General features: G+C 36.8%; 1 protein-coding gene across 3 annotated transcripts in view; it reads left to right on the top strand.

Annotated features, from left to right (window-relative positions):
* Window positions 1–532: 532 nt before the first annotated feature.
* DNAJB14 (DnaJ heat shock protein family (Hsp40) member B14) overlaps window positions 533–27,495 on the top strand; it is a 47,175-nt gene continuing 20,212 nt past the window's right edge. Inside the window, exons 1-3 of one of the 3 annotated variants that reach the window (XM_082838767.1) lie at window positions 533–1,135; window positions 16,371–16,542; window positions 22,926–23,071. In XM_082838767.1, coding sequence (XP_082694893.1) covers window positions 1,003–1,135; window positions 16,371–16,542; window positions 22,926–23,071 — 451 coding nt within the window. In that variant the 5' untranslated portion in view covers window positions 533–1,002. Of the gene's footprint in view, window positions 1,136–16,370; window positions 16,543–18,561; window positions 18,653–22,925; window positions 23,072–27,495 lie in introns of those variants that run through there. The other 2 variants (XM_082838768.1, XM_082838769.1) reach the window with 2 other exon arrangements.

Below are 27,495 nucleotides of genomic sequence, written 5' to 3' on the forward strand. Positions count from 1 at the left end.
CATTTCGACACTTGGTTCCTGGCAAGTTCTTAATTTTTGAAATTTGGAAGAGGACATTACCAAGCAAAAAGTGGGCCCTTTCCCTTCACCGAGGAGACCAACATGACATGGTACATCATTTCACAAGGGGTGATGTTAAAATGGAAGAAGGGAGAAAACCCAACAAGTTTACTTATGTGATGGTAATACGCTCTCAAAGAGCTGATTTCCGTCCTGTTTCGGTCATGAAGCCTTATTAGGGTTGTGGTTTTCACCAGAATAAGTGCAAACTACAAATTATGTAAGCGTTTGCTTTGTACCTCTTGGATGTACTAAGTTTAATGGCATCTGGGTCAGAAAAATGGTGTATCGCTGAAATACGGCAATGAAACAGGAGTGAGGGTCAAACTAAGCTCTCCTGGGCTTCCTGAACACCTGTGCCGGAAGCGCGGTCCTCACCTGACGGAATCCTCCCGAGGCTGGGGGCCCAGAGGCGGGGCCTTCGATCCCTGGGAATCTTCCTGAAAACGGACGTCCCCACCCCGACCCGTCGCCTGGCCGCTATAGGAAGGCGGGCTGCCGCCCGAGCGGGCCGCCCCGGGAGGTCAGGGGGCACGTCACTGCCGCTGCAGGCGGCCGGGTCCCCGCCTCGGCGGAACTCCCCGGCGGTCAGCCGGCCCAGTATCGCCCGCACCCCCGGCCCCCAGGTCGGTTGGCCCCGAGCCGGGCCGCGCCAGGCAGGGACCGCCGAGTCGGCTCGGGCGGTCGGACCCGGGAGGTCAGTCCGGGGGCCGGCAGGGATGCGGCTCGAGCCGTAGCGGCCCGCGGGGGGCGGGGAGGCCGCCGAGAGGAGGCGGAGCCGCAAGCCCGCCAGCGCGCCGGGGCCCCGCCGCCGCGGTCGCCTGCGCTCCTCCCCGCTCGCCTCCGCACGCCCCCAACCCCGGCCAGCCTCGCCTCCTCGGCGACGGCGGCTTCCGCCTCTCGTCGCTGCGCTCCCGCAGGAAACGGAAGAAGGCGCAAGCCATGGAGGGGAACCGGGATGAGGCGGAGAAATGTGTCGAGATCGCCCGGGAGGCCCTGAACGCCGGCAACCGCGAGAAGGCCCAGCGCTTCCTGCAGAAGGCCGAGAAGCTCTACCCACTGCCCTCGGCCCGCGGTGAGGCCCTCGGTCCCCTTCTTCCCCGGCCGGTCCCCGGGCCGCCGCGCAACCCGCCCCCGCCCCACCATCGCCCCTCTGGGAGCCGCAGGGCCCCACGACCCCGCCCGCCCGGCCCCCCGGACGGTCCTCCCCGACACACCCCCGCCCCGGCCCTGACCGACCCAGCCGGGCCCGCTGTGGACCACCCGAGACTCCCTCCGCGCCAGCTTGCCTGCGAGATGCCGGCTCTCAGCCGGCAGGCAAGAGTTGCCGGTTCCCTGGTCGGTTTTCGTAAATGTCCAGCTGTCATTCTTCCAGGAGATTCGTCTGGTCCTGTCTTAAAAGAGTGGGGCTTTATATCTGGGTGTGTGGGTGTGTGGTCCCCTCCCTCCTCATCTTGACCCCCAAATAAGGTCTAGGCCCCTAATGAAGTGAGAGGAACGGGAACTCTTGGTGGTTAATGTACAGGTCCCTGGTTCCACCGCCTCTGGGGTAGGAAACACTATTGCCAAAGCAAACGTTTTCCAACACCTGAGATGACATTGCTTTTCCGAGAGAGAGTTCTTTAGAAGAGAGGAGCACAAGAATGATAGAGTCAGGAATGATTTGCTAAGTAGTATCCGATTCGATAGCACCATAATTATCGGCAAATGAGGCACATGTTTAGGAATAGAGTACTGGACTTCCTTTAGTCGAAGTCCTGTTCTTGTCCTGCTTTCTAGGCTATAAAGTAATTATAGCCAGCATGTATTGAGTGCTTACAGAGTGTCTAGTGTTTTACATGAATTGTTTCATTTACTCCCCAGAACAATCCTAGGATTCATTTGACCAGGTTTACTCATTAGGGAAACAGATTTTTGATGAATGAATGAATGAGTAAATGAATGAAAATAACTTACCCAAGGTCAGACAGTAATTAGTAACAAAGTCAGAATACTACTTGAGCTCTCTAGCTCCAAAAGGCCCTTCACCACTACACTCCATTGTCTGGCCGATAGGATACTGTTTTCACTTGAGGTTCAAGATATTTCCAGGTTAAGAAAAAAATTATCAGTAAGTCAGTAAGAATGTGGGGAGACCTGTTTCATTTTGTTGTTGTTTTTTTAATTCTTTTCTACATTGTTAAAGCCCTTGCATTCCGTACTTTTCTCTATCCTTTTCATTACACTGCTGCTAAGTACTGTACCAGGAAGGACAGGAGAGGGCAATGAAAGAAAAGAAAGTGATTTTTTGTTTTTAGTGTGGCAAAAACACAACAAAATTTACCAACTTAACCATTTTTAAGTGTATAGTTCAGTCGTGTTAACCATTTTCACATTGTGGTACAACAGATCTCCAAAATTTTGTCTTACAAAACTAAAACTCTATGCCAATTAAACGATTCCCCATTTCCCTACCCACCCAGCCCCTGGCAACCACCACTGTAATTTCATTTAAAAATTTGGCTACTATAGATAACTTATATAAGTGGAATTATATAGTACTTGCCTTTTTTGACTGGCTTATTTAACTTAGCATAGTGTCCCTGAAGTTCATCCATGTTGTAGCATAAATATAAGAGGAGTTCCTTTTGAAGGCTGTGTAATATTCCATTGCATATATATGCACCACATTTTCGGCATCCATTCATCATCTATGAATAGATTGTAGTTTCCATATCTTAGCTACTGTGAATAATGCTGCTATGAACATGGGTGTGCAAATACCTCTTTGTGATCCTGCTTTCACTTCTTTTGGATATATACCCAGAAATGGAATTGCTGGATCATATTGGTAATTCTGTTTTCACTTTTTTTGAGGAACTGCCATACTGTTTTCCATAGCAGTTAATGCCATTTTACATTCCTGCCAACAGTGCACAAGAGTTCCAGTTTCTCCACATCCTCACCAACACTTGTTATTTTCTGTTTGTTTGCATTTTGGTTTTTGATAGTAGCCATCCTGGCAAGTGTGTGGTGATATCTCATTGTGGTTTTGATTTGCATTTCTCTAACAATTAGTGATGTTGAGCATCTTTTTATTTGCTTTTTGGCCATTTTTATATCATCTTTTGAGAAATATCTATTCAAGTCCTTTGCCCATTTTTAAATTAGGTTATTTTTTTTGTTGTCAAGTTGTAGGAGTTTTTTATATATTCTGGATATTAACTCCTTATCAGATATGTGATTTGCAGATTTTTTTCTCCCATTTTGTAGGTTGTCTTTCATTCTGTTGTTTCCTTTGATGTACAGGAGTTTTTTAAGTTTGATATAGGGCCATTTGTCTATTTTTTTTTTATTGCCTGTGCTTTTGGTTTCATATCCAAGAAATCATTGCCCAGAGTTAAAATTTTTTGAATTTCTCAACTGTATGACCACATGATTTCATTTAGTCATTGTCTAGTCTTAGAGGGACAGTTTTAACATTGAGCATGTAACCACTCGAGACAATACCTTGGCTTTTGAAGCCTTGCCCAAAACTAACTTGTAACCTTAATCTTGGGCAAGTTAGATAACCTTTCTAGCTTTTAGCATTTTTGTCTGCAAAATGGGACAATAAGGTACCGATTTTATAGGGCTATTATGAGAATTAGATGAGTTAATACATGGAAGGCATTTAACAGCACTCAATTATTTTGGTATCATTTCCATTTAACAAGTGTGAGGCTTTGAGAATTTTTAAACTTGTAGTCTGTAATTCTATCATACAAGCAACTTGAATCAATCTGCTAATACTAAAGATACCGTAAGATATCAAAGCACAACACATTGCTCTTAAAGTCATGAACATAGGGAAAATTAAGAAAATAACAGTGAAAGTTAATAGTACAGTGTATTGTATGGCAATATGTGATTACCAGATAAAGTGGTTGATTACAGTTGTGGTGTAGTCTGAAGACCTTATTCAGGTGCAGACTTTGCCTCTGACAGCTTTGTAACCAGGGATGAGTTGCTTAACGTTGCCAAGCCTTGTTTAGTTATGAGTAAAAGGAAGATTTTCATCACAGGGCCCATGTGAACTTTAGCTAAGTCACATGCAAATACTTAAAGTGTATTTTACATAGAATGTTCTCAGAAGATGTTTATTGGAATAATTTAAGAATTCAGGGGAGGGAAAGATCTAGAACATTTGTATAAGTTTCTGATAAAATATTTCATGTAGAAGGGAATTGAAGCTATTGGTTAAAATGGAATTTAAAATTTTTATACCTGAATTTCACCTATTCTAGACTACCCTCAAATCCTTGTAACTCAGAGTTTTGATGAATGTGTTTTCATGCTAAGATAGGCAAAATAAAACATTGCATTTTGATTTCTCTTATATAGTGAATGAGAAGATGTAAGACTAAGTTCTAGCTAAATTCTAGAATTTTTGTCCTCTTTACATTTTATTCTTGCCAGGTGAGAAGTCTGATTGATAAACCACTTTAAAAAGCTGGCAGGAGTTTCCCTTGAGGAAAAGCATCTTCAAATGAGTCTAGGACATTGTTGCTTTCTAAGTATTTAGTTGAGAATATTATTTTACAGTTTATTTATTGCAGTGGACTTCTAAGCAAATTGAATTTTACAGCTTTCAAATATTTTCATACTGTGAGTTTGGTTTATGTTTGAAAGGATTGATATATGTATATGTCTACTACATAGGACATATAAATATTCTGGAAAAGTAATGTCAACATGCGAAAGTAAATTGCATTTTAGTTTCTTAAACTGTATATTTATTGGATTATTGATATGTTTTGGATTTTTACAGAGATACAGTCTCACTGTTTTAATTCTTTACATTGGTATTTTAATACTTTAGTGTTTCATACTAATTGGCAGGCAGTTTGAAGTATAGATTTTTTTTTCAGAGAAAAGCATTTTAATTGTTTTCGAGAAGTTCATAGTAATTTGAACCATATGGCAGCCTCCAGCTTCAAAAAAGGCCATCCTGTGTCTACTTTATTGAATGGATAACTCACGTATAATTTGCAGCATCTATCAGCACAATAGCAATAAAAATAGTCCTCTTTTTATTTTTCCCCTCAGATGAGACATATGTTTGTAGATTTTTCTTCTTTTTTTTTTTGCTGCATTATTTTTAAATTTAAATCTGATAAAAAATTCAAAGTTCTCTCCTCCTTTGTCACACTTAAATTGGTAAAATAAAGCTTTTAAAACTGTCATTTCACATCTGTAGTATTATCCAGCCTATTCCTTTTAAGACAATTCCGTTTTCTTCTGTTTCTGACTTAATCAAAATTTAGTGACAAGTGTAAATTATACATTCAGAACAGTTATTTTGATAGCACCAAGTGTTATAAAATGATCTCCAAATTTCAGCTAATAACCAAACTATTTCAGACATTATAGTTGAAGAAAGAATACTGAATTTGGTTTGAGCCTTAATTTAATGGTTTTGTGCCCCTACATCCATAACTGTCTTTCTGATCCTCAATTTCCTCATCTATAAAATGGGGATATATTTATTCAACAAATATTTACTGAATCCATACTTCTTTGTGGCAGGCACTGCTCTAGGAACTAGGGAGTCAGTGAACAATAAGACAGTTCTTCTCTGGGAGCTTACATTCTAGAAGAATGAAATAGGAAGTATCTGCTGGACACAGAAATGGCTCAGTTCCTGTCATTCCCCTTTCCTTTCCTGGGCCGCAGTTTTATCTGTAGTCTTCACAGGATTATTATAAGGTTATTTTATTAAGAGCTATAAGAATTTCATGTATTACTATTGAATACTATGGCAAAAGTATTTGGATGGTGCCTTGGAGTTAACAATATAGTATTCGTCTCTTTTCTGTCATTTTTTTAATTACCTATTTAAGCATAAAATAATTACCTTAAATTAGGATTAATCTCTGTTTAGATTCAACTACTCATTCCCTTCTTAGTTAACATGTAGTTCTCCTTGCCTTGCACTTATTCCTTGTATTATTTATGTGTATAGCTGTTCCTCTCCTGTTGTCAGGAACTATTTTAATGTTAATCATCTTTTCTACTCATAGGTGTCTAACAGTGTTTTGCATATACTTGTGGCATCTGTAAAGCCTAGATTTTCTGGAATAATACTTGTTTATATAATTTTATTCCCTTATCAATGAAGACAATTTGTTAAATAAATAAATGAAAAAGTTATAGCTGTAAGCCTTTTCATGGTAATATATTCACAAGTGAAGTTTTTCCATGATCGGACAAGTGTGCAAAAATGTATGTATAAGGGTTGTCACTGTAGCAAAAATTTGGAAAGAGTCCATCAGTGGGAATTGATTAAATAAATTGCATTGCATTCATATACTATGCACCTATTAAAAACGATGATGTGCCTCAGTAATTTTCCATCCACTGACCCACCTCACCCTGCTTATGGGCTACAAATTCCCAGCTGTCTTAATGAATTCAGAGTTCAGCCTGCTCTCTCTCCCCTATTGCAATAGTTCTGAACAAGGTCTTAAAAAATAAAGATGATGTGGACCTAGATTTATTGCTCTTAAGTGATAATATACATTGAATTATGAACTTAATAAAGGTAGGCTACAATCATATGTAGATTATTCTCATTTTGTTCAGAATATATAAGAAGCTAGACAGCTAGCCAACTAGAGTAACTAGAGTTAAATATACCAAAATGGTTGAGTGATTTTTTTTTCTTGTGTGGGATTTATAAGTGATCTTCACTTTGTTATGTCTTTTTTAATGAGCTGAACAGCATTACTTTTATAATCACACAAATAAAAGCTATTTCCAGTTTGTGAGGAGGAAGGAAAAAAATCCTTTTTTCAAATCATGTGTTCTTATTTTAGGTTTTGTTGGTGATGGACATTATATATAACAGGTGTGCAGCAGAACCTTATGAAATAAAAACAGATCTTGGTTTTTCACTTTTGGATTATCCACATAACCGTTTTTAATACTATATTTACTTTTCCACTGGTCCTTAATATGGAGTATACTTAAAGTAAGTACAAATTACATTAAAACCACAAGCAAGGCTGTTTGTCTGGAAAGTGAACACATAAAATAAGGTTGCATAGTTTTAAAACCAAAAGTAAATGTAATCTGGTTTATAAGTACTGTATCTGCCCAATTAATATTTGTAATACTGCACATTATTGTAGTAACTGAGATCTCCTATGATAGCTAAGACATTTAATAAATCAGAAAAGGCCAGTGTGTTCTAAATTCTGGCAGTATTTGAAACTGAATCCATTACCTTCTCAGGCATTGGTTCCAGTGATTGTTAATCCAGAAAACCTTGCTGATTCCACTTTTAAGATGATAAAACTGGATAGTGAGACCCAGAGGTAATGGAACTTGTCCAAATTTTCACTCTTCTGGAGCCAAAGAGTGCTTGGCGTGAGTGCATGTATACACACAGCCATTGTTAAGCACAGCTCCTATGCATGAAATTGTAGAAAGATTTTCAGTATCATAATAACTTGAAAATTTAAAGCAACTGTATGATCCTGCTTTAACAATATCTAGCATCTAGCTTTTAACATGGAAGATGTCCATGAGAGAATGTGTTTGTGCTAAGAATGAAAGGGAATGTACAGATAACTCCTAATTAGCATGCATAGGGACTTTGTGGCCACCTGCAAATATAAACACATATAACCACTTTCACATCTGGCTTTAACCATTTTTAAAAAATAATGTTTCTTTTATTGGCTGAAATACTTCTATAAAGAGACACTTTCCCCTCACCTGTCTTAGGGTTACACAGTGTTGCAGTTCATATAGGAAAGGCAGGATATGATAAGTGCTTGACTGCTTTTATCAGTTTTCAAGAAAAGGAGTTGGCTCCCCTTTTCCAAAGGCAGATAATATTATTTTTTAGATCTGGCCAGTGGGAACACCTTTAGGTTAGCTCCTGAGTCCTATAGACACATTCGCAATAGTCTTTAATAGTTTCCTTTCTCTGGTATAACAGAAAGTTTCAGGTTCCTCTTCTATATTCCCTATACTAGACCTGGAATCAACCATATCTCCAGTAAGCCCTGGTTTCTTTTAGTGGAAAATGGTGTTTCAGTATCACAATCTGGTACTAAGGATGCTGTGGCTAATAGATTGTTCATTGTTTCTGGGCCTTTTCAGTGTACAGACTAGGGAATTTTTTTTTTTTAAGTTAAAACAGCTTAATAAGTTTATACTAGTAAGTCCAATTCAAGTTAAGCACTTTGGGGTGTTTAAACTTTTCTCACTTCTATTTCTGTTTTTTTCCTTCCACAGTAGTAATCCTGGTTTTCAAGGCCATGGCAAATGATAGACTGTGTCATGATTATTTATTTGCTTTATGCCACATCATATACATAATAGTTTCAGTGTAATATTACCAATACTACCTCACTGATAAAAATTACTGAAAACAGTTATATTTTCTTTTCATATACTCTCTCTATTTTCCCTCCATATTTTAGCTTTTTAAAAATTCTGAAATACTTTCCAATTTATAGAAAAGTCTTAAAAGTAGTGTAGACTTCCCTATGTACATTTCACTCAGGCTTCCTATTTGATAAAATTTTACTGCATTTGCTTTATCGTGCCCTCCCTCTCTCTCCCTGCTATCTCTCCCCCACCCACACACATACACAATTTGTTCTTATTATATTTTTTCCTGAACCAATTAAGAGTAAGTTGTAGACATGATGTCCTGTTACCCCTAAATAATTCAGTGTATGTTTTTAAGACAAGGACACTCTTACATAACAACAGTATAACCATCAGATTCATGAAATTAATGCATGTACCTCATTCAAATTCTTCCAGTTCTCCCAGTTATGTTTTTGATAGCAAAAAGGACATATGTTGCATTTATTTGGCATATTTTGTTCTCTAGATATCTTTTTTCTTTTTTTTTATATTGGAGTATAGTTGACTAACAATTGCTTGTTTAATCAAACAATTAACAACATTATGTTAGTTTCAGGTGTAGAGCAAAGTGATTTATTTATACATATACGTGTATCTATTCTTTTTTCAAATTCTTTTCCCATTTAGGTTATTACAGAGTATTGAGCAGAGTTCCCTGTGCTATGCAGTAGGTCCTTGTTGGTGATCTATTCTAAGTATAGCCATGTGTACATGTCAATCCCAAACTCTCAATCCATCCCTCCCCAACCCCAGCCCCTCGTAACCAAACCATAAGTTCATTCTCTAAGTCTGTGAGTTTGTTTCTGTTTTGTAAATAAGCTCATTTGTATCATCTTTTTTAGATTTCGCATGTAAGCGATATCACATTATATTTGTCTTTCTCTGTCTGACTTACTTCACTTAGTATGATAATCTCCAGGTCCATCCATGTTGCTGCAAATGACATTACTTCATTCTTTTTTAATGGCTGAGTAATATTCCATTGTATATATGTACCACATCTTCTTTATCCATTCATCTATCAATGTACATTTAGGTTGCTTCCGTGTCTTGGCTATTGTAAACAGTGCTGCAATGAACATTGGGGTGCATGTATCCTTTTGAACCATGTTTTTCTCTGGATATATGCCCAGGAGTGGGAGTGGGATTGCTGGATCATACGGTAGCTCTATTATTAGTTTCTTGAGGAACCTCCATACCGTTCTCCATAGCAGCTGTACCAATTTACATCCCCTCTCTTTTCTTTCTTGATCTTGGCATTTTTGATGAGTGCAGACCAGATATTTAATAGAATTTCCCTCAATTTGGGTTTGGCTGACATTTCCTCTTATGAATCTTTGGTAGGCATACCATGTTCTTAGTGTAACTTATCAGGAGACATGTTATGTTGATTTCGTCCTTACTGGTGAGGTTAACTTTGATCACTTGGTGAAGTTGGTGATTACCAGGTTTCTCCACTCTAAACTTACTTTTTTTTCCCCCGTCTTGTAATTAATAAATATTTTGTGGGAAAATACTTTGAAACCGTAAATGTCCTGTTCCACAACAAACTTTCAGTAACTCCTTTTAGCATCCATTGATGATTCTTTTCAGAATAAATTTCTGATGGTTGCCACATGTTGGTTTTTTATTCCATTATTTCTTCTGCAGTTTATTAGTTGGCACTTAACTTTATTTATTAGTATGGATTCATGGATTCCTATTTAATCCATTATTATCATTATTCATTTTGATGCCTCAGATTTAGTCAGTAGGAGCCCCTTCAAGCTGGCTGCTATGTCTTTTTGACATGTCCTCATCATTCTTTGAACTTCCTTACTTTCTGGCACAAAAAAGTTTTCAGGCTTACGTTTTACTTTCTCTGCCCTGGGAATCAGTTCTCTCCCCAGGAGTCCTGATTCTTTTTAGTGGATAATGGTACTTAGAAACTAAGATATAGACACTTGATAAGCTCATTGCTACAGGTATATCATTGTCTCTAGGTCCTCTTGGTAGAGCTAAGAAATATATGTATGGGGACTTCCTGGTGGCACAGTGGTTAAGAATCCGCCTGCCAATGCAAGGGACACGGGTTTGATCCCTGGTCTGGGAAGATCCCACATGCCATGGAGCAACTAAACCCATGCACCACAACGACTGAGCCTGCACTCTAGAGCCTGTGAGCCACAATTACTGAGCCCACGCGCCTAGAACCTGTGCTCTGCAACAAGAGAAGCCACTGCAGTGACAAGTCTGCGCTCCACAACAAAGAGTAGCCCCCTCTCGCCACAACTAGAGAAAGCCGGCGTGCAGCAATGAAGACCCAATGCTGCCAAAAATAATAATAAATAAATAAATCTTAAAAAAAGAAATATATGTATGTATGAATGCCTGTATATGTGTGTATGTTGCATGTATGTATGTGTATGTATATCTCTGTGTTATATGTGTTTGTGGGTATACACATGCCTGTAGTAATTTAATCTATATTAATTTTGCAGTCTGTGCAAAGATTCACACACCTCCGTTTGAAGTCCACAGGGTTCATTCTAACCTGTGTTTTCATATTTGTAATTCCATTTTCTTTGTTTTTTTAAAATTTTATTTTATTTATTTTTGGCTGTGTTGGGTCTTCGCTCCCGTGTGTGGGCCCTCTCCAGCTGCGGCGAGCGGGGGCCACTGCTCGCTGTGGCGTGCATGCCTCTCACTGCGGTGGCCTCTCCTGCTGCAGAGCACGAACTATAGGCACACAGGCTTCAGCAGTTGTGGTGCACGGGCTCAGTAGTTGTGGCTTGCGGGCTCCAGAGTGCAGCCTCAGTAGTTGTGGTGCATGGGCCTAGCAGCTCCATGGCATGTGGGATTCTCGTGGACAAGGGCTCGAACCTACGTCCCCTGCATAGGCTGGCGGACTCCCAACCACTGTGCCACTAAGGAAGCCCCTTGTAATTCCATTTTCTGAGAGTAAGAAATGTGGCTCCCATTATTATCAATTTACTCATTTGTTCATTTTTCCCCCTGTATGTAACGAGTTGCATTTTTGATCCCATTGGTGCAGGCCTGTCAAGCTTAGCCATGCTTTTGGCTGTGAGTGCTTCCTTGGTCCCAATAAGTTCCTTTGGTCCAGGCTTCAGCTGCCAAATGAAAATGAAAGGAAGAGAAGACAAATTATCTTTTTTTTTTTACAAGTAAAAGGAAAGAGAGAGGAATCCTACCATTTAAAAAATATTTGAACCTATCTACAGTGTCAGAGCATATTATTACTACATACTATGTGTTCTCTTTTAATTGTAGTTCAGTTTTAACTCAGTAGGTCACTGTACATTTAATGTTCACCATCAGTCCTTATGTCATTGTATGTCTAATTTTGGATTTCTAAAGCCTGTTCTCTAGTAGATTTCTAGGAAGGCCTTGTGGGAACTATGCTCCCTAAGTTCTGGAATGTGGAAAACAGTTCAGCTGTGGGTCTTAATGCTTGAAGTTAGTGAGGGATACAAAATCCTTGATTCAAATTTTCTTTCTTTGGGTATCTAAATATATATTTCTATTGTTTTATGCAAGTACTACTGATGAGCAAAGTCTGATGACAATCTGATTTTCTTTATAAGAGAATAAGCCATTTGATCTTTTTGACTAGATGCTCAATTAATTTTAGTAGAGTATATCTTAATGTTGGTTTTTCTGAGTCAGTATTCTTAGGTACATGATTGGCCCTTTCATTATGTGGTTTCAGATGTTTTTATTTTTATATCAGAAAAGTTTTCTCCAATTATTGTTATATTGGTTTAATTTCCTTTATTTTTCTTCTTCAGGACTCATTATATGTATGTTGGGTCTTCTTTAACTATCTTTGATATTTGCCATTTTCTTTCTAATTTTTTGCCTTTTTCATTTGTTTTAGTTAAAAAATTGTACTTTTTATGTTCTCTTTCATTTACACAGCAGTTCTGTTGTGTTTATTAACTCTTTGTTTCTTCTAGTTTAATTCTTCTTTTTTGAATTGATTTTTCCATTTCTTTTTGTCTCCTGAGTTTTATCACCTAAGCTATGTGTAGATAATTTGGGGGGGGGGTTAATTCTAATTTATGTTGTTCTTTTGTATTGTGAATAATTTTTAAAAGTCTTTTCAGCTTGTTTAGAAATAGTAGGTTATAGTGTTTACCTATTTTGTTGGCAAGTGTTTGTGGTGTGCTTTCATTGTGTTCAGAGATTTATCCTGTTCTTTTTTTTTTTAATGTATCTTTGTATCAGATTTCACTTCTATCATTTTCTTTTATTCATTTTTATGTGAAGTTAGTTAGCCTTTCTAAATACACAGAGATCTTCTCCAGTTTCTGCGTAATGTTTGAAAGTATGTCACCTTGCTATGTAAGATCTCCTCACTCCTTTCTCCTTCCCCACTTTATCTGGAATTTCGCTTTTCTTTTTTTTCTATTGCCTCTCGTCTCTTCAGTGTGGATCCTGTTCCCAGCAGTTTCTCCTTGGTGTGACTTTGTTCTGGAGGAGAGCTTTGACTGATTAGTTTTGAGAATTGTAGTGACTGGATGCCCTTAAGAGTTTATTGTGAACGCTTTCAATCATATGCTATTGTAGTGAGCAAAACCCATTCCTTTTTATTCACTTTTCTCATTTTCGCCTGCTCTGCTTCATAGAGAGTCCCTGTTGGCTATTTTGCAGTTATTTTGTTCTGTGGACTGGTAAAATGCCCTGTTACTGTCCTCTGCTTTTTCCTGCACAGATGATACTACCCACATAGATCTTGTAACTATTGGTGGCTTGTCCCCACCTTCTTGTATTTTGGGATTTTGTACATGAGGTTTTGATTTTGCTGTCTAATTGCTCTAATTTATGAGGTTTAAAATGTAAGCTGTTGTCTTCCCAGAATTTCCACAAAATTTTTCATATTAAAAAGTTGTGAACTACTACCCACTAGACCGTGCTGGCTTCTGCTCTCAAGGTTAATGTGATTGCATTAAATATGATCTAAACTATAGTTAAAAGTTAACTATATGTTATTCTTATATTGTTAATAACTACTAGATTGGTGTCTAATTAAGAGCCTTTCTGTACCATCTACAGCTAGATTGTTATAAAAACTGAATATCGTATGTCTTTGGTGACCTCTTGAATGCATTAGCTAGGAAAAAGATATGGAAGAAATTTCTCATATGTAAAATATTAAGAATAATTATCGGGAGTTCCCTGGTGGTCTAGTGGTTAGGATTCAGCAGTTTCACTGCTGTGGCCTGGGTTTAGTCCTTTGTCGGGGAACTGAGATCCCACAAGCCGTGTGGCAATGACAATGCTGGATTTTAAAAAATATATATATAACAGCTTTACTGAGATGTAACTCACATACCTTACAATTCATTCAATTAAAGTATACCATTCAGTGGGTTCACAGAGTTGTGCAACCATAACAGCAATTAATTTTAGAACATTTTCTTCATCACAGAAAGAAACCTCATACTCACTAGCAATGACTCTTCATTTCTCCCCAATTCTGTCCTTCCCTCCCCAGTAACCCTTGGCAACAACTGATCTTTCTGTCTCTGTAGATTTGCCTATTCTATACATTCCTTATAAATGGAATCATACAATATGTGGTCTTTTGTGACTGGCTTTTTTCACTTAGCATGTTTTCAAGGTTCATCCATGTTGTAGCATATATCAATACTTCATTTTTTAAATTGTCAATATTCCATTATATGGACATATCACATTTTATTTATCGGTTCATAATTTGATGGACATTTCAATTGTTTCAACTTTTTTCTATTATGAGCAATACTCTTATGAACATTTGTGAACCAGTTTTTGTATACATGTATGTTTTCATTTCTCTTGGGTATACACCCAGGGATAAGATTGTTGGGTGAAATAGTAAATATATGTTTAATCTTTTAAAGAACTACCAGGTGATTTTTCAAAGTGGACATAGCATTTTACATTACCACCAGCAATGTATAAGGGTTCCCATTTTTCCATATTCTTGCCAACACTTGTTATTGTCCATCTTGTTGATGATAGTCATCCTAGTGGATGTAAAGTGGTATCTCGTTGTAGTTTTAATTTTCATTTGCCTAGTGGATATCGTTGCACAACTTTTCATGTACTTATTAATCACTTATATATCTATTTTGGAGAATGTCTATTCAGATCCTTTACCCATTTTTAATTGAGGTTTTGGTCCTTTTACTATTGAATTGTAAGATTCCTTTATATATTCTAGATATATGTCTCTTTCAGATATATGATCTTGTAAATATTTTTTCACATTCTGTGGATTGTCTTTTTACTTTATTGATGATATTCTCTGAGGGGCAAAAGTTTTCAATTTTGATAAGGTCCAGTTTCTCTGTTTTTTCTTTTGCCACTTTACTTAATGTGTCAAATCTAAGAATTTTGGACTAAATCAAAGTCACAAAGATCTACTCCTATAGTTTCTTCTAAGAGTTTTATAGTTTTAGCTCTTATGTATAGGTGTGTGATCTATTTTGAGTTAATTTTTGTGTATGGTGTGAAGAAGGGGTCCAGATTCATTGTTTTTCATTTAGCTCTCCAGTTGTGCCAGCACCATTTGATGACCCACAAAATCTGATATGTAGTATGTTCATATTTCTTCAATTCCATTTTCTTGTTTATATTATGATTGTTTCTCTGATACATAAGTTTTTCTAGACTCTTCTCCTTTCCAACCCATTTGTGATCTAGTTACATTTTTGTAATTGATTTCTCACTTAAATGCATTTTGCTCAGAGATTGTAGTATATTATAATACTAATTATTTGAGATTTGAAGAGGATAATATTATGGTCTAGTTATAATGTAGTCAATTTTCATTCCTTGTGTGCCTGTAAAGAATGAATATTCACATTTGTTGGATATAATTACTTTATGTTTCTTAGATCAAACTTGATAAATTAGAAGTTTATGTCATTTGTATCCTTAGTAATTATTTAATCGACCCAGTGTCAGTTTTGGATTAAAAGTGTGTTAAAATCTTTTACTGTCAAGGTGGGTTTCTCTGTTTTTTCCTTTTAGTTCTGTTGATTTTATATTTTCAATGTTTAGTTTTAACTCATTGTGGGAAGTTTCAAGCATACCCAAAAGGAGAGAGAATAGTTTAATCAATCCCTCCCACCCTCCCATCTTTAATCATTATGAATATACATGGCCATTCTTATTTCATATATTCTCTCTACCCTCTTCTGTGCCTCTCCAGTATTTTCTAGGAGATCCTAGACATATACTGTTGCTTTATGGACTCAGTTTAGATTTACTCACACATTACGACAGTGTTTGCTCCACAGTATTTGGACCTCATGATGTCCATTCCCTTTTACATCTCAGCCTGTCTGCAAGCATTTTCCTTTTGTTCAAAATATGTATTTTAAGTATCTTCTAGTGAAATCTTAGTGGTAAATTTTCTCAGTTTTTGTTTGTTTGAAAATGTTTTTATTTTAATCTTATCTAATTTTCAGAAAATTAGTGCAGAACTCAAGTTGACAGTTATTCTCCCTAAGTATTTTGAAGCTATTACTCACTTAGCTGCCATTGTTGCTGCTGAGAAATAAATAGGAAGTCTAATTTCTGTTTCTTTTTAGGTAATCTCATTGGCTACTTTAAGGACTATCTTTTTCTTTGGTATTCTGCAGTTTCACCATGATGTGACAAATAAAAGTATGTCATAAGTTATTGGATGATAGTAATTTTGAGTTACTAACATTAAACTTCTTAATATTCTACTTCTAAATGGTGATCAGTAGTCTGTCAACAGCTAAGTACATAAGGGAATGCTTGCTATTTATTTTAAAAGACCCTATGGTGTATCTTTCTGAAGTACACAATTTGTCAGCTTTATAACTTTTTTCTCAAGACCATGTGTATGTAAACAGAGATAGTATGCTTTCTGTATCTTTCCACAGCGCTATTGGAAATAATTATGAAAAATGGAAGCACTGCTGGAAATAGCCCTCATTGCCGAAAACCGTCAGGTAGTAGTGATCAAAGCAAGCCTAACTGCACAAAGGACAGCTACTCTGGTAGTGGTGAAAGTGGAAAAGGCTACACCAAAGACCAAGTAGATGGAGTTCTCAGGTAGGAATAAATAACTTATGTGTCCATTATAACTGATACTAATATAAGTTTAATGTCGTAACACCTAAAAAATGGGTTTGGATTATAATTCAGTAGCAGAACAGACATTGAGGAATTGAACTCTGGGTGTCTTATGCTTTATATTCTTTATAAAATCAGTCTGTAAATTACCAACTCTGGAAGTTTCCGTCTTTTAAAGTAACTATAAGCCACAAAGCTACTTACAGAAAGAAGTTTTTTGAGGCAAATTGTTTCAATTTTTGACACAGTACAGTGTTTAGATAACAATATTGAAAGAGGATAAAGAGTTGTTTTGTCATATATATATGTATATATATGAAAGCAGGAGAATTTCATATGAGAAGAAGATTGAGGGCAACTGCAGCAGCATTTTAATTTCCTACTTATATTAATGAAGGATAGTTTTTTTTCTGTTTATATTCTTTCTTTAAGGCTATCTTTATACATATGCAAACAGTATAACGTCCTCTCCTTTTAATATTTTTCTTACTCTGATCATTCTATCTCAGTGTTTTAGTTTTACTTCATGATACACTTCTACTTAAAGCAGAAGAATTAGGTAGAATTGGAAAATTATGAACTGGGTTTTGGAGATTGACTTTATTAATTTTATAATTAAGAAAAGATTTTCTGGAAAGAAAATGAACTTCTGAATATGAAACACTAGAGAAAATACTGTTATGGTCTCCTGCTGTAGCTTAAGGAAACTGTATTGATGTTGTACTGAAATTGCTGTCTAAGGAAACTAAAGTATAAGGATGAAGGACTCTGAACAGTGATTAATTGGATAATTCAACATAGAGAGTGAATAGTACAGTGAACTAGCTTAAGTGAAAAGTAGGTAAAGCTAGTTTTCTTTCTCTTTTGCCCTTTCTTACCTATTTCTCTTTTAATCTTATTTTCTTTCTTTTTTCACCCTTTTTTCCCATTCTTATTTTTAGTTAATTCTTTTTTACTCACCGTAATTTGGAATTGAAGTTATTTTTAAATCAAGTATCAATGTATTTATATTTTGCTTTTCTTCATATATATTCAGATGCTAAAGCTTGAATGTAACATTTCATCTGTGTGACCACAATAAGAAACAAAGACTCCATAATCACGGTAAAGGATATTTGGTTAGCCTGAATGGTAGTGAAGTACTTTGAGAATTATAAATAATCTTGCTAATGACTTTTATAATAGTAGTATTGTGTCAGAGGTGGCTGAATAAGTGAGATAAGTGAATAAATGAGAGACTTGCTTTTGAATTTCTTTAAGAAAAACCTTTAATTAAACAGTGTGCTGAAATGTGTTTCAGGAAACCATATCTCTCCAAAAACAAACTTTATTTTCTTGTAGAAATTACTTTTTACTGGGAGAACTTGTTTTCAGTAAAAGACCTAAATAGAGTGAATTGTGTGAAAGATGAAAGATGATAGTGGGTGCAGATCCCCTTTGTATATGGCCAGAATTGGACAGATGGAAATAAAATGTTGAGGGAGTTCCTGTCTTTTGGGTCTGTGTTCTCTATGAAATTGGAGTTGAAGTTATCCTCTGACAGAAGAAAAGAGATGAGATTGAAAGCTTGAGAAGAGTGGTAAAGGTATAGAATATTTGCAGAGGGGAAAGGCAGATGGAATGGGAGGATTGCTGGCTAGCACTGTGGACCCAGCCAAGTTTGATACTGAATTTTTATGGAGTACAAGTATTAGCTTAGTAGTATACCTGTATTAGAGATTGTTTCTCTTATCAATAATTTTAGCATACCTTTTTTAAATTAAATAAATGAAGTTTTTGTCCTTTGGGGATAAATATGATCAGAACATTCTTTAATAGAACCCCTAAGTTATTCAAAGTATTTCTCCTGGTACCTTATACTGAATAAGAGTTGCTTAGCTAATCATGTAACACTTACTCGTTATATTAGCCTTTGTAAGTGTCACTTTAGTGAGGTAACAGATCACCAGCAAACACTTACATGCTGTATGTTTTTGTTTTTGTTTTACCTATACACAGGGGATTTTTCTGAAGAAAGCCATGTTATCTTGGTTAGCACGATTATGCAAACAAGTTGCCCAGTGACAGTTTGGCTCAATGGGAGAAGCCATGCAATAATACTGCATCCATTGCATAAGTAAGAGCTAGGTTACAGTAAGACTGAAGAAAAAGTGTGTAACTTTGTGAAAACTCATATTCTGTGAAACTAAGCACTGTTTGTTGTCTTTGCATTGAAATATATTGAAAAATTACAGAGCAAAAGGTGTCCTGGATCTAATTTAAAGAGACTTTTAATATCTCATAGAAAAAAAGCCCATCTTTTATTTTAAAAATTTACAAGATCAGTGAGAAATCATTAACTGGCCATCATTATATTTATCAATTAGGAACACTTCTGTATAACTGTTAAAATTATTTGAATTATGGGGATTTCATTAGGATTGGATTTAAGCTGTAGTTCTTTAAATGAAAAGAAAATAAACCATTGTGCTAAATTTATAAAATAAATAATCCTTTGTCTCAGGAGTAAAGAATTATTTTCCTAAACACCAATTAAATTTGAAGTTTATTTAAAAAACATCTATAATAGATGAAAAAAAGAATAGAAAGAGACCCCTCCTTCCACGGCCAGAATGCTTTCTCACACATAAAGGAAGACATAAAAGTTGAGCCATGCATACATCTCCCCTGTTGGGCTCCCAGACATATCTTTCTGGCCTTCTGGCACAATATTTTCTTCCAGGGCAGGTAATAGATTACCTCTTTTTTCTTTCTTCCTTCCTTCCTTCCTTCCTTCTTTCCTTCCTTCCTTCCTTCCTTCCTTCTTTTTTTATTCTTTGGTGAGGATGGTGAAGAAGGTTTGAATCTTTCAGTAAGGAGCGAACTATAAAAAAATGTGACAAATGCAGTTAGTTGGTGAACAGGAGTATAATGAACGATATATAGAATAAAATTAATTTGTGAATGGTAATTTCTCATTTAGGTGTGAAAAATTAAGTAAATGAGTATATTTGTAGCGTTACTTGAGATACGTACTCTACAGCTTGTCCATTGGTAATGTTGACTTTATACCTCTCTGCTAGCTTCTCAAAGAATTTCTTCTCTAATATATGATGAAAAATTCAGTGCAAGGAAGATATGGTAGAGCTAGATACGGCTAAGAGTTAGTGAAATAATTGTTTTTCCTACCTTTTTTCTCTTTGTGACAGTACTTAGCTTTATGACCCATCTCTAGAAGACTGGTGAATCTCTAGAAGGTGAATTCCAACCTAATTTCCCTATACTATCCAGCAGCCCTCTCCTAGACTGCCTTTTTCTATTGCCTAGCCTTTTGTGCTCAGGAAATAATCAACAAAATAATTTTATAGGATTAATCTGGTACATAAGGAAACATCTTACGCATTCAAAGCAAGTAGTAATGACTTTAGGATTGTTCAGTGTTTTGTTTATCACTGCCTTTTGTCTTTTGTGTTCAGATAGTGTCTGTCATATTTTTAGCTCTGGTCCTTGTCCCACAGTCTTCTATACCAAATTGATTTTTTGGTGCCAACTATATTTTTCTTACAGCACTTACTATCTTTGGTCCAAAAATGACTTTTAGATCTTCACCATTTCTGCCCTCAAATTGTACTAGTCATCCATCCATTCAACACATACAGTGAACAAGACACAATCCTTGCCTTCAAGGGGCCTAATAGTCTGGAAAAGTAGGCGAACCTGTAAACTGATAGCTGTGGTACATTTAAGATAATTGCTGGGATAGGGCTAAGTTCAGAGAGCTTTGGGAGAATATAAGAGGGTCACCAAACTTAGTCTTGAGGAATCTGAGTTCTTGAGAAAAGGAAGAGCTCAGCTGAGGTCTGAAGACGTTGTAGAAACTAACTAAACAAGAAGAGAGGCAGAGAAGGCATGTTTGGGGCACCAAAACCAACAGAGAATCTGTTTAAACACTGATTAGAAGAGCAAATAGAAGGAAGTGGATGGTTGGTCTGGAGTCTGAATGGGCTCCTTTTCTTCTTTATTCTGATTCTGAGACAGCAGGATTTTCAAGTCAGACAAACTGAGGATTGAAGCTTCACTTGTGAGGCCTTTCCTAATCGCCCTATTTAAAATAGCAGGCCTCTCTTTCCATTCACTCCTTCCCTTTGCCACTTCATTTTTCTCTAAATATATTATCACCATATGATGTCATATGATGTACTTCGTAGTTTACTTCTATATTTGTTAATTGCTTGTCTCTCTCCCAATTGTAAATTTAATGTGAGGAGGGAATTTTTGACTGCTTTATTTACCACTATAGTGTCTGAAACAGCATCTAGCAGAAAGTGGATATTCAGTAAATTTTTGTTGAAGAAATAAATTCTGGTTTCCATCTGTTACTTGGTTATATGACATTTGGCAATTTACATAACCACTCGAAGCCTTGATTTCCTCATTGGTTAAATAGGAATAGTATCTACCTAATGAGGAGTAAATGAGATAATTTGTATAAAATAATCAGCATAATAAGATTCTGCGATTCTTTACGTGAAATTTTTGTGGACCAGATGTAGTTTGGAACTCGAGATCTTCATATTTTCGAAAAGTAATAAGGAGCATATGGTATAGATTACATAATGTCTTAGCAGGGTCTGGTAAGCAGCCCTAACCTAATAGTGCCATTCCTGTAGCAAAAGGTACAAATATTACACTTGAATGTGATAAATGAAGACTCTATAGCAGCTTCACATCAGTTGAGTTTTGCCTTTGAAATTTTGCCTCTGAAAGTTTCCAAGTCAGGTTTTTGCAGTCAAGTTAGTTATAGAATAACTTCCATTTTTCAGAACTTTATGGATGTTGGAACATGGATATGGGGTTGTGGATATGTGCCTGACACACAGTAGGTGTTCTGTACATGTCGTTCTTCTCTCTTTTTCTATCACATAGTTTCTTAACATATCTAGGAGAATGAGTCTCTACACAGGCAGTGATCGTTCTCTGTTTTGTTCTCTAAGAGATCTCAAGTGCCCTGGGACGTAGTTCATGCTCAATAAATATTATTGACTAAATAAAGGAAATGTCATGTTTATGAAATAATATTGACTTGTGTTCATATTTATTAAGTATCTAAAGTAGAAAAATCTAATTTTAATTATTATTACTCTGAAGAAGACTGCCTAACAGATTTTTGTTGTGATTATTAAAAAATTCTATAATATTTTCAGTGTGTTCTTTTTTTCCCCTTGTTCATATAACAAATGATGAATGCTTTCATTATGAAAGGAGAGCTAAGGTTCATTTATTCCATAAATATTTACTGAGAACCCATCATGTACCAAGCACTGTGATGGCTAATAGGTTTAGTAGCGAAATAAGATCAATCTTGTCTCTTTTCTCTGAAAATTTCAAGTCAGCCTTTGCAGTTCTTTAGCTGTCAGGGAACAATTGTGCCTCAGATCCTTTTACTTCTTACTACTTCTGTCATCAGGGCTCTCATACATGGAACGCATTTAAAGTTATATAGTACTCAACAAAAAATATTTAAAATGTAGCTGTATTTTAGTGAAGAAAAATTTTTAGGCCATGGGACAATGTTAGCATACAAAAGGATTAGTATTCTCTGCTCCATTCAGAGTATTTCTTTTCCTAACATACTTCAAAGACTCTGGGCTTAAATATATTTAGGGTTATAAACATGTTTTTAGGGTTATAAACCCATATTTAGGGTTATAAACATGTAAGTAATCATTAAGAGTATGTTCATCATAATGAAAATCAGGTGTAACAAATATTTTTGAGTCCATGATGTATTTTATTATGAGATTTTATCTTTCATAGAGACTGACACAAATGAATTTTCTTTATCATTGCCTAGCTGAATTAACTTGCCTTGACATTGAAGCCATAGGGTACTGTAATTGCCTACATGCACTAAACTGTTGCTTTGATATTTGGTTAGGTTACATTATGCAACAATAAAACTCTTGGAATGCAATGCACATTAATCTTTAGCTGTGACATACTTGCGAGGAGTTTTGGAATTTATTTATGCACTTAAGAGTACTATAAAATTGTTCTTACTCTCTCCTTTTAGTTACAGTGTGTGCTCTGTCCTTCATCCACATTTGTTATGAGTTTTGCTTTACTTCTCTGTAGTTGTGATAAATTGCACCAAGGACATTCTTATGGTCAATTCTTCTTAGATTGGGAGAGGTTGGAAAAATAGTCTGTGATTGAAAAAGAGAATGGAGCAATAACCCTTAATGGATAAACTATAACTTGATGTCGAGAAAACAGTCCACAGACAGTTCTTTATACTATTCTAGTAAATTAAAAAATAGAGGTATTACTCGAAGCTCTTCCTTGAAGTCTACTTACAATGTAACACATTCTCTTGTTCACAGCATAAACAAATGTAAAAATTACTATGAAGTACTTGGAGTTACCAAAGATGCTGGTGATGAAGATTTGAAAAAAGCTTATAGAAAGCTTGCTTTGAAGTTTCATCCAGACAAAAACCATGCACCTGGAGCAACAGATGCTTTTAAAAGTAAAGTAAACCTTTTAAAGCAATTTTCTAAGCCCTTTTCAGAATCTGTTTTACAGTGTTTTAGAATATTAAATTCTGCCCTTAGACTGGTGCATTTAGAGGCCAGCATAAGCAAGCCTCCTCAAAATCCTTTAAAACTTCACTGTTAACTTGTTATACCAAGAGCTAAACAAATGCTGTTTGGCTTCACAAAAGCAACATGTCAGTTTTGGCAAAGTTCTAAGTAACTTTTCTAGATACCCGTGCATGCCTTCTAGTTTACTACACACAAGTAGTGTGATGATTATGTATGAGCTTCTAGCATGTTACCAGCTGGTTCTAAAAGAACTAAAAGCAATATATTTTTTATGAGTTTTTAAGATATTAGAGACTGTCTAGAATTGAGAAATTACTTGGAATCACTATTTGTCCAGTATTCTTCTATTTCTGTTAACTCTGGCCAATTTTTGCATATTTTATATGTAGTTCTAACTACTGTGATTTTTTTTTTCAAGAATGTTTCTTTTCTCTTGGCTAATATTTTCTTCATTTTCTTTCTTATTATTTCAGTTTTTTTGCCAATTTAGTAAATAAGTGTGAGAGAACTGATTTTATAATTCATGTTTATTACAATTTATTCATAATAGTTAACTTCTGATTCATAGGAAAATGCTTAAATTTGCGATTATTTGTTCTTGTGAATTTGGCATTCATAAAGCCAATGTATGATGTTTACAGTGAAATGCCGGGGTCTTGGAATAACAGGAAGGAGATAATCATTTTAAATGTTCCTAAAAGATAGACGACTCAATTGTCATTCATAAAAATACTGTTAAAATTGTTTGCAAAACAGTTTCATTTTTTAAAAGAAGTTGGCAAGCAAAATACATTTGGGGATTATTAATATTTTCCAGTAGAAGCAGCTGCCAAAGTGGTGCTGGTGAAAGTAGACCGTCCCTGTGGCAGTGAGAGCCTTCTCTGTCTCCTTAGATTAGAAGTGGTGTGTTGAAAGCATCGGAAAAGCTGCTTTACTCAAAAACACTAACTTTAGCACATATTCCCCCCCAAAGTTAAAAACCTTTTTTTCACTTTCTGAATTAAAATCATTTAATTTAAAATTTTTTGTGTTTTTAAGATGTCTAAACACATTTGGCAGTGAGTTATTTGCATGTTTGTGATCTGTTAGACGATTTCAGTATTAATTCTTCATTAATGTTAAGGACATTTAACTGCTTCTTTCTCCCATTTCTGTATTGAAGTCATGTTAGCATTATCGGTCTTAGACTAACAGTAAGTGAACCTACCAATATTTTACAGCCTGTGTTGTGTTTTGAAGAGGTGAGCAACATATATGTCACCCCACACAGACACTTAGAGGAGTTTAACAAAGGTGATTGTTCTCTGGTGTGGTACATTTCAGAGTCTAATACTACACTTTGCAAAACTAGAAACTTAATATTTATCAACATGCTTGGCGGTGATTCATCTCTAGAGGAAAGGCGCACATTATTCAATACATAGGGGGTTATTTGTAAGTCAGAATGCCAATTTATTAACTCCAAAGAGGATCATAATAGGGTGGTGGTTGATGAACCCATATTTCATTGAGTGGAAACTACATAGAAAACCAAGATTGTTGGGACTTCCCTGGCAGTCCAGTGGTTAAGACTCCACGCTTCCACTGCAGGGGGCCCGGGTTCGATCCCTGGTCTGTGAATTCCACGTGCCGCGTGGCATGGCTAAAAAAAATAAAGAAAAGAAAACCCAGATTGTAAGCCAGAGATGCTTGGTGAGCAAAGGTAGTTAATTAGAAAATATTACTGCTAGTGTGTCAGCACACAGAAATGGCAGGTTTCATTCATTCAACACATAGGACCTTTTCATTACCTTCTGAATCGTCTTATTTTATTTTTAAGCATTTGATCTAAATTTCTGTGTTTGGGTTACCAAGCTGTTTATTCTAAGTAAAGACTATAGTTTTTTGTTTATATGAGAGGTAAGTATAGATTTATTGCTCTGTAATTGCCAAAATACTTTTTACAGAAAATGGAAACCACTTGTTTTTTATATCTTTCAAGAATAGAAAAAGAGGAGATAATTGGTTACGGAATTAAATTAGATAGAAGAGATATTTTCATTTGTGTGTTTTGTAAAACTTTAAAAATAAAAGTTTACTATCAAAGAGAGTAGACTAGGGGCTTCCCTGGTGGCGCAGTGGTTGAGAGTCCGCCTGCCAATGCGGGGGACGTGGGTTCGTGCCCCGGTCCAGGAGGATCCCACATGCTGCGGAGCGGCTGGGCCCGTGAGCCATGGCCGCTGAGCCTGCGCGTCCGGAGCCTGTGCTCCGCAGTGGGAGAGGCCACAGCAGTGAGAGGCCCGCATACCACAAAAAAAAAAAAAAAAAAAAGAGAGTAGACTAAATGAACTCTTAACTTCATGTAGCTCTTTCTTTGTTCTTTAGTTAGGTTTGTGAGTTTCTCAAAGCAGAGAGTATTTTATTTACATCTAGACAGTGACTTGCATAGTATATATAAACGTACACCTTAAAAAAATATTTGAATCAAATGGATCCCTTTTCTTCTGTCTGATGTGGATATCTTCAAAACATGCCCAGTCTACCTTGACCTTCAAAGACTCCCAAGTATTTCAGAGTCTATTTGAATAGTACATGTGCCTGTTTACATATACTTGAATATAATGACAAGGGCATTGATTAGCTGTTTATATGTTTGCTTGATAAATAATAATGGATCAGATGCTACTGCCTGTGTTAGGTTTGGTAGTTCAATATTCTTAACATCTAGAGTGAATCTATAAGAACAGAGATATCAGTTCTACCCTATGGGCTAATTCTGAGAGATATACAGTAAGAAAATATGAGATATCCTCTTACTCAAAGAATTTGTAATTTTTGAAGAGGAGACAAGACTCACACAGAACATTTGGAATAATGGTAATACCTAACATTTGACAAGCATTTTATAGTTTTTTCATTCCTATTTTTAAAAATTTAATGCTTATTAACAATCTTCTGAAATAGATGGGAACCAGTGTCATTCTTTCACAAATAAGAAAATTGAGGCTCAGAGAGATTAACTGATTTACCCAGGATCTCCCAGAAGACTGAATGTAATTAAATTCAAAACATAGAATAAAGATGTCTGAAGAAAAGTCAGAAAGATAAAGTAGAATTATAATGAGTAATTGGAGAAGCCATCATATAATTGGTGAGAATTAAGAGTTTACACAAGGTGTGTATGATTTCTATGGTTAGTGAAGAGAGAAGATGGCAGAAACTTGGATATGAGAATGAGGGAAGTGATTTAAAAGTCAGTGACGGGCTTCCCTGGTGGCGCAGTGGTTGAGAGTCCGCCTGCCGATGCGGGGGACACGGGTTCGTGCCCCGGTCCAGGAGGATCCCACATGCTGCGGAGCGGCTGGGCCCGTGAGCCATGGCTGCTGAGCCTGCGCGTCCGGAGCCTGTGCTCCGCAGTGGGAGAGGCCACAACAGTGAGAGGCCCGTGTACCGCAAAAAAAAAAAAAGTCAGTGACAACGTCCACTTTCAGGAAGATGGAAGAGATATACTTTTCCCTCTTCCTCACACTAAAGTGCAACTGGATATTAGTTATAAAATAAAACAAACATAAGAAAACTGAAACATAGAGGGAAGAAGGTAGACCAGCTAAGGACCTTGGGACCCAAAGAACAACATGGCAGTGTGTTGCTTGGGTTGCATTTTGCCTTTTATGTCTTAGACTGGGTGCTGGAGAAGCAGATAACCCAGAAACACCAATGAGCACAGACAATTCCCAAGAAAGGCCTGCTGTCTCTAGCCAGACAACCCGGAAAGGGGCAACATAGCAAGACAGAAAACTTTTAAGCAGTAGCCGTTCTACCGCAGCCAAATACCACAGAAAAAACTGTGGCCCCACCCACACCCACACCAGCAGAGGCTGAGAACCTATACTGTCACCCTCTCCAGGCTGTAATGAGATGCCCTACCCTCCGAACTGGGGTGGTAACAGAGAAGATTGAGTAGGGAGCTGTTACTTCCACTGCTACCAGCAGTAACAAGGTGTCCCTTCCTCTCCCCCACCACCCGGGGTAGTGTTATAAGTGGCCTGGAATTTCACTGCCATCCAGAGGTAAGCAAAGCCATATCATTGTGGTGTCATTAAAGCCACCTGGGGAGCAATAATGAGGCACCCCTCCTCTTTCCAGCCAAAGAGATATCAGTGGAGGCTTGAATGGGGACTGGAAATCCCATACCTGCCCATCAGTGATGAGGAGCCTCTTCTTTCAGACGTCATCAGAGGCCAAGGGGGAAACCTCAACTTCTGCTCTCACCTTGGAGTAACAAGATGGTATCCTCACTTCCTGTACCAAACAGGACAATTAAAACAGAAGCTTTAGAAAGGTCGACAGCTTTATTAGATAATACCTC

This window comes from Leucopleurus acutus, assembly GCF_964270905.1.
Source record: "Leucopleurus acutus genome assembly, chromosome: 4".
Classification (NCBI taxonomy): domain Eukaryota; kingdom Metazoa; phylum Chordata; class Mammalia; order Artiodactyla; family Delphinidae; genus Leucopleurus; species Leucopleurus acutus.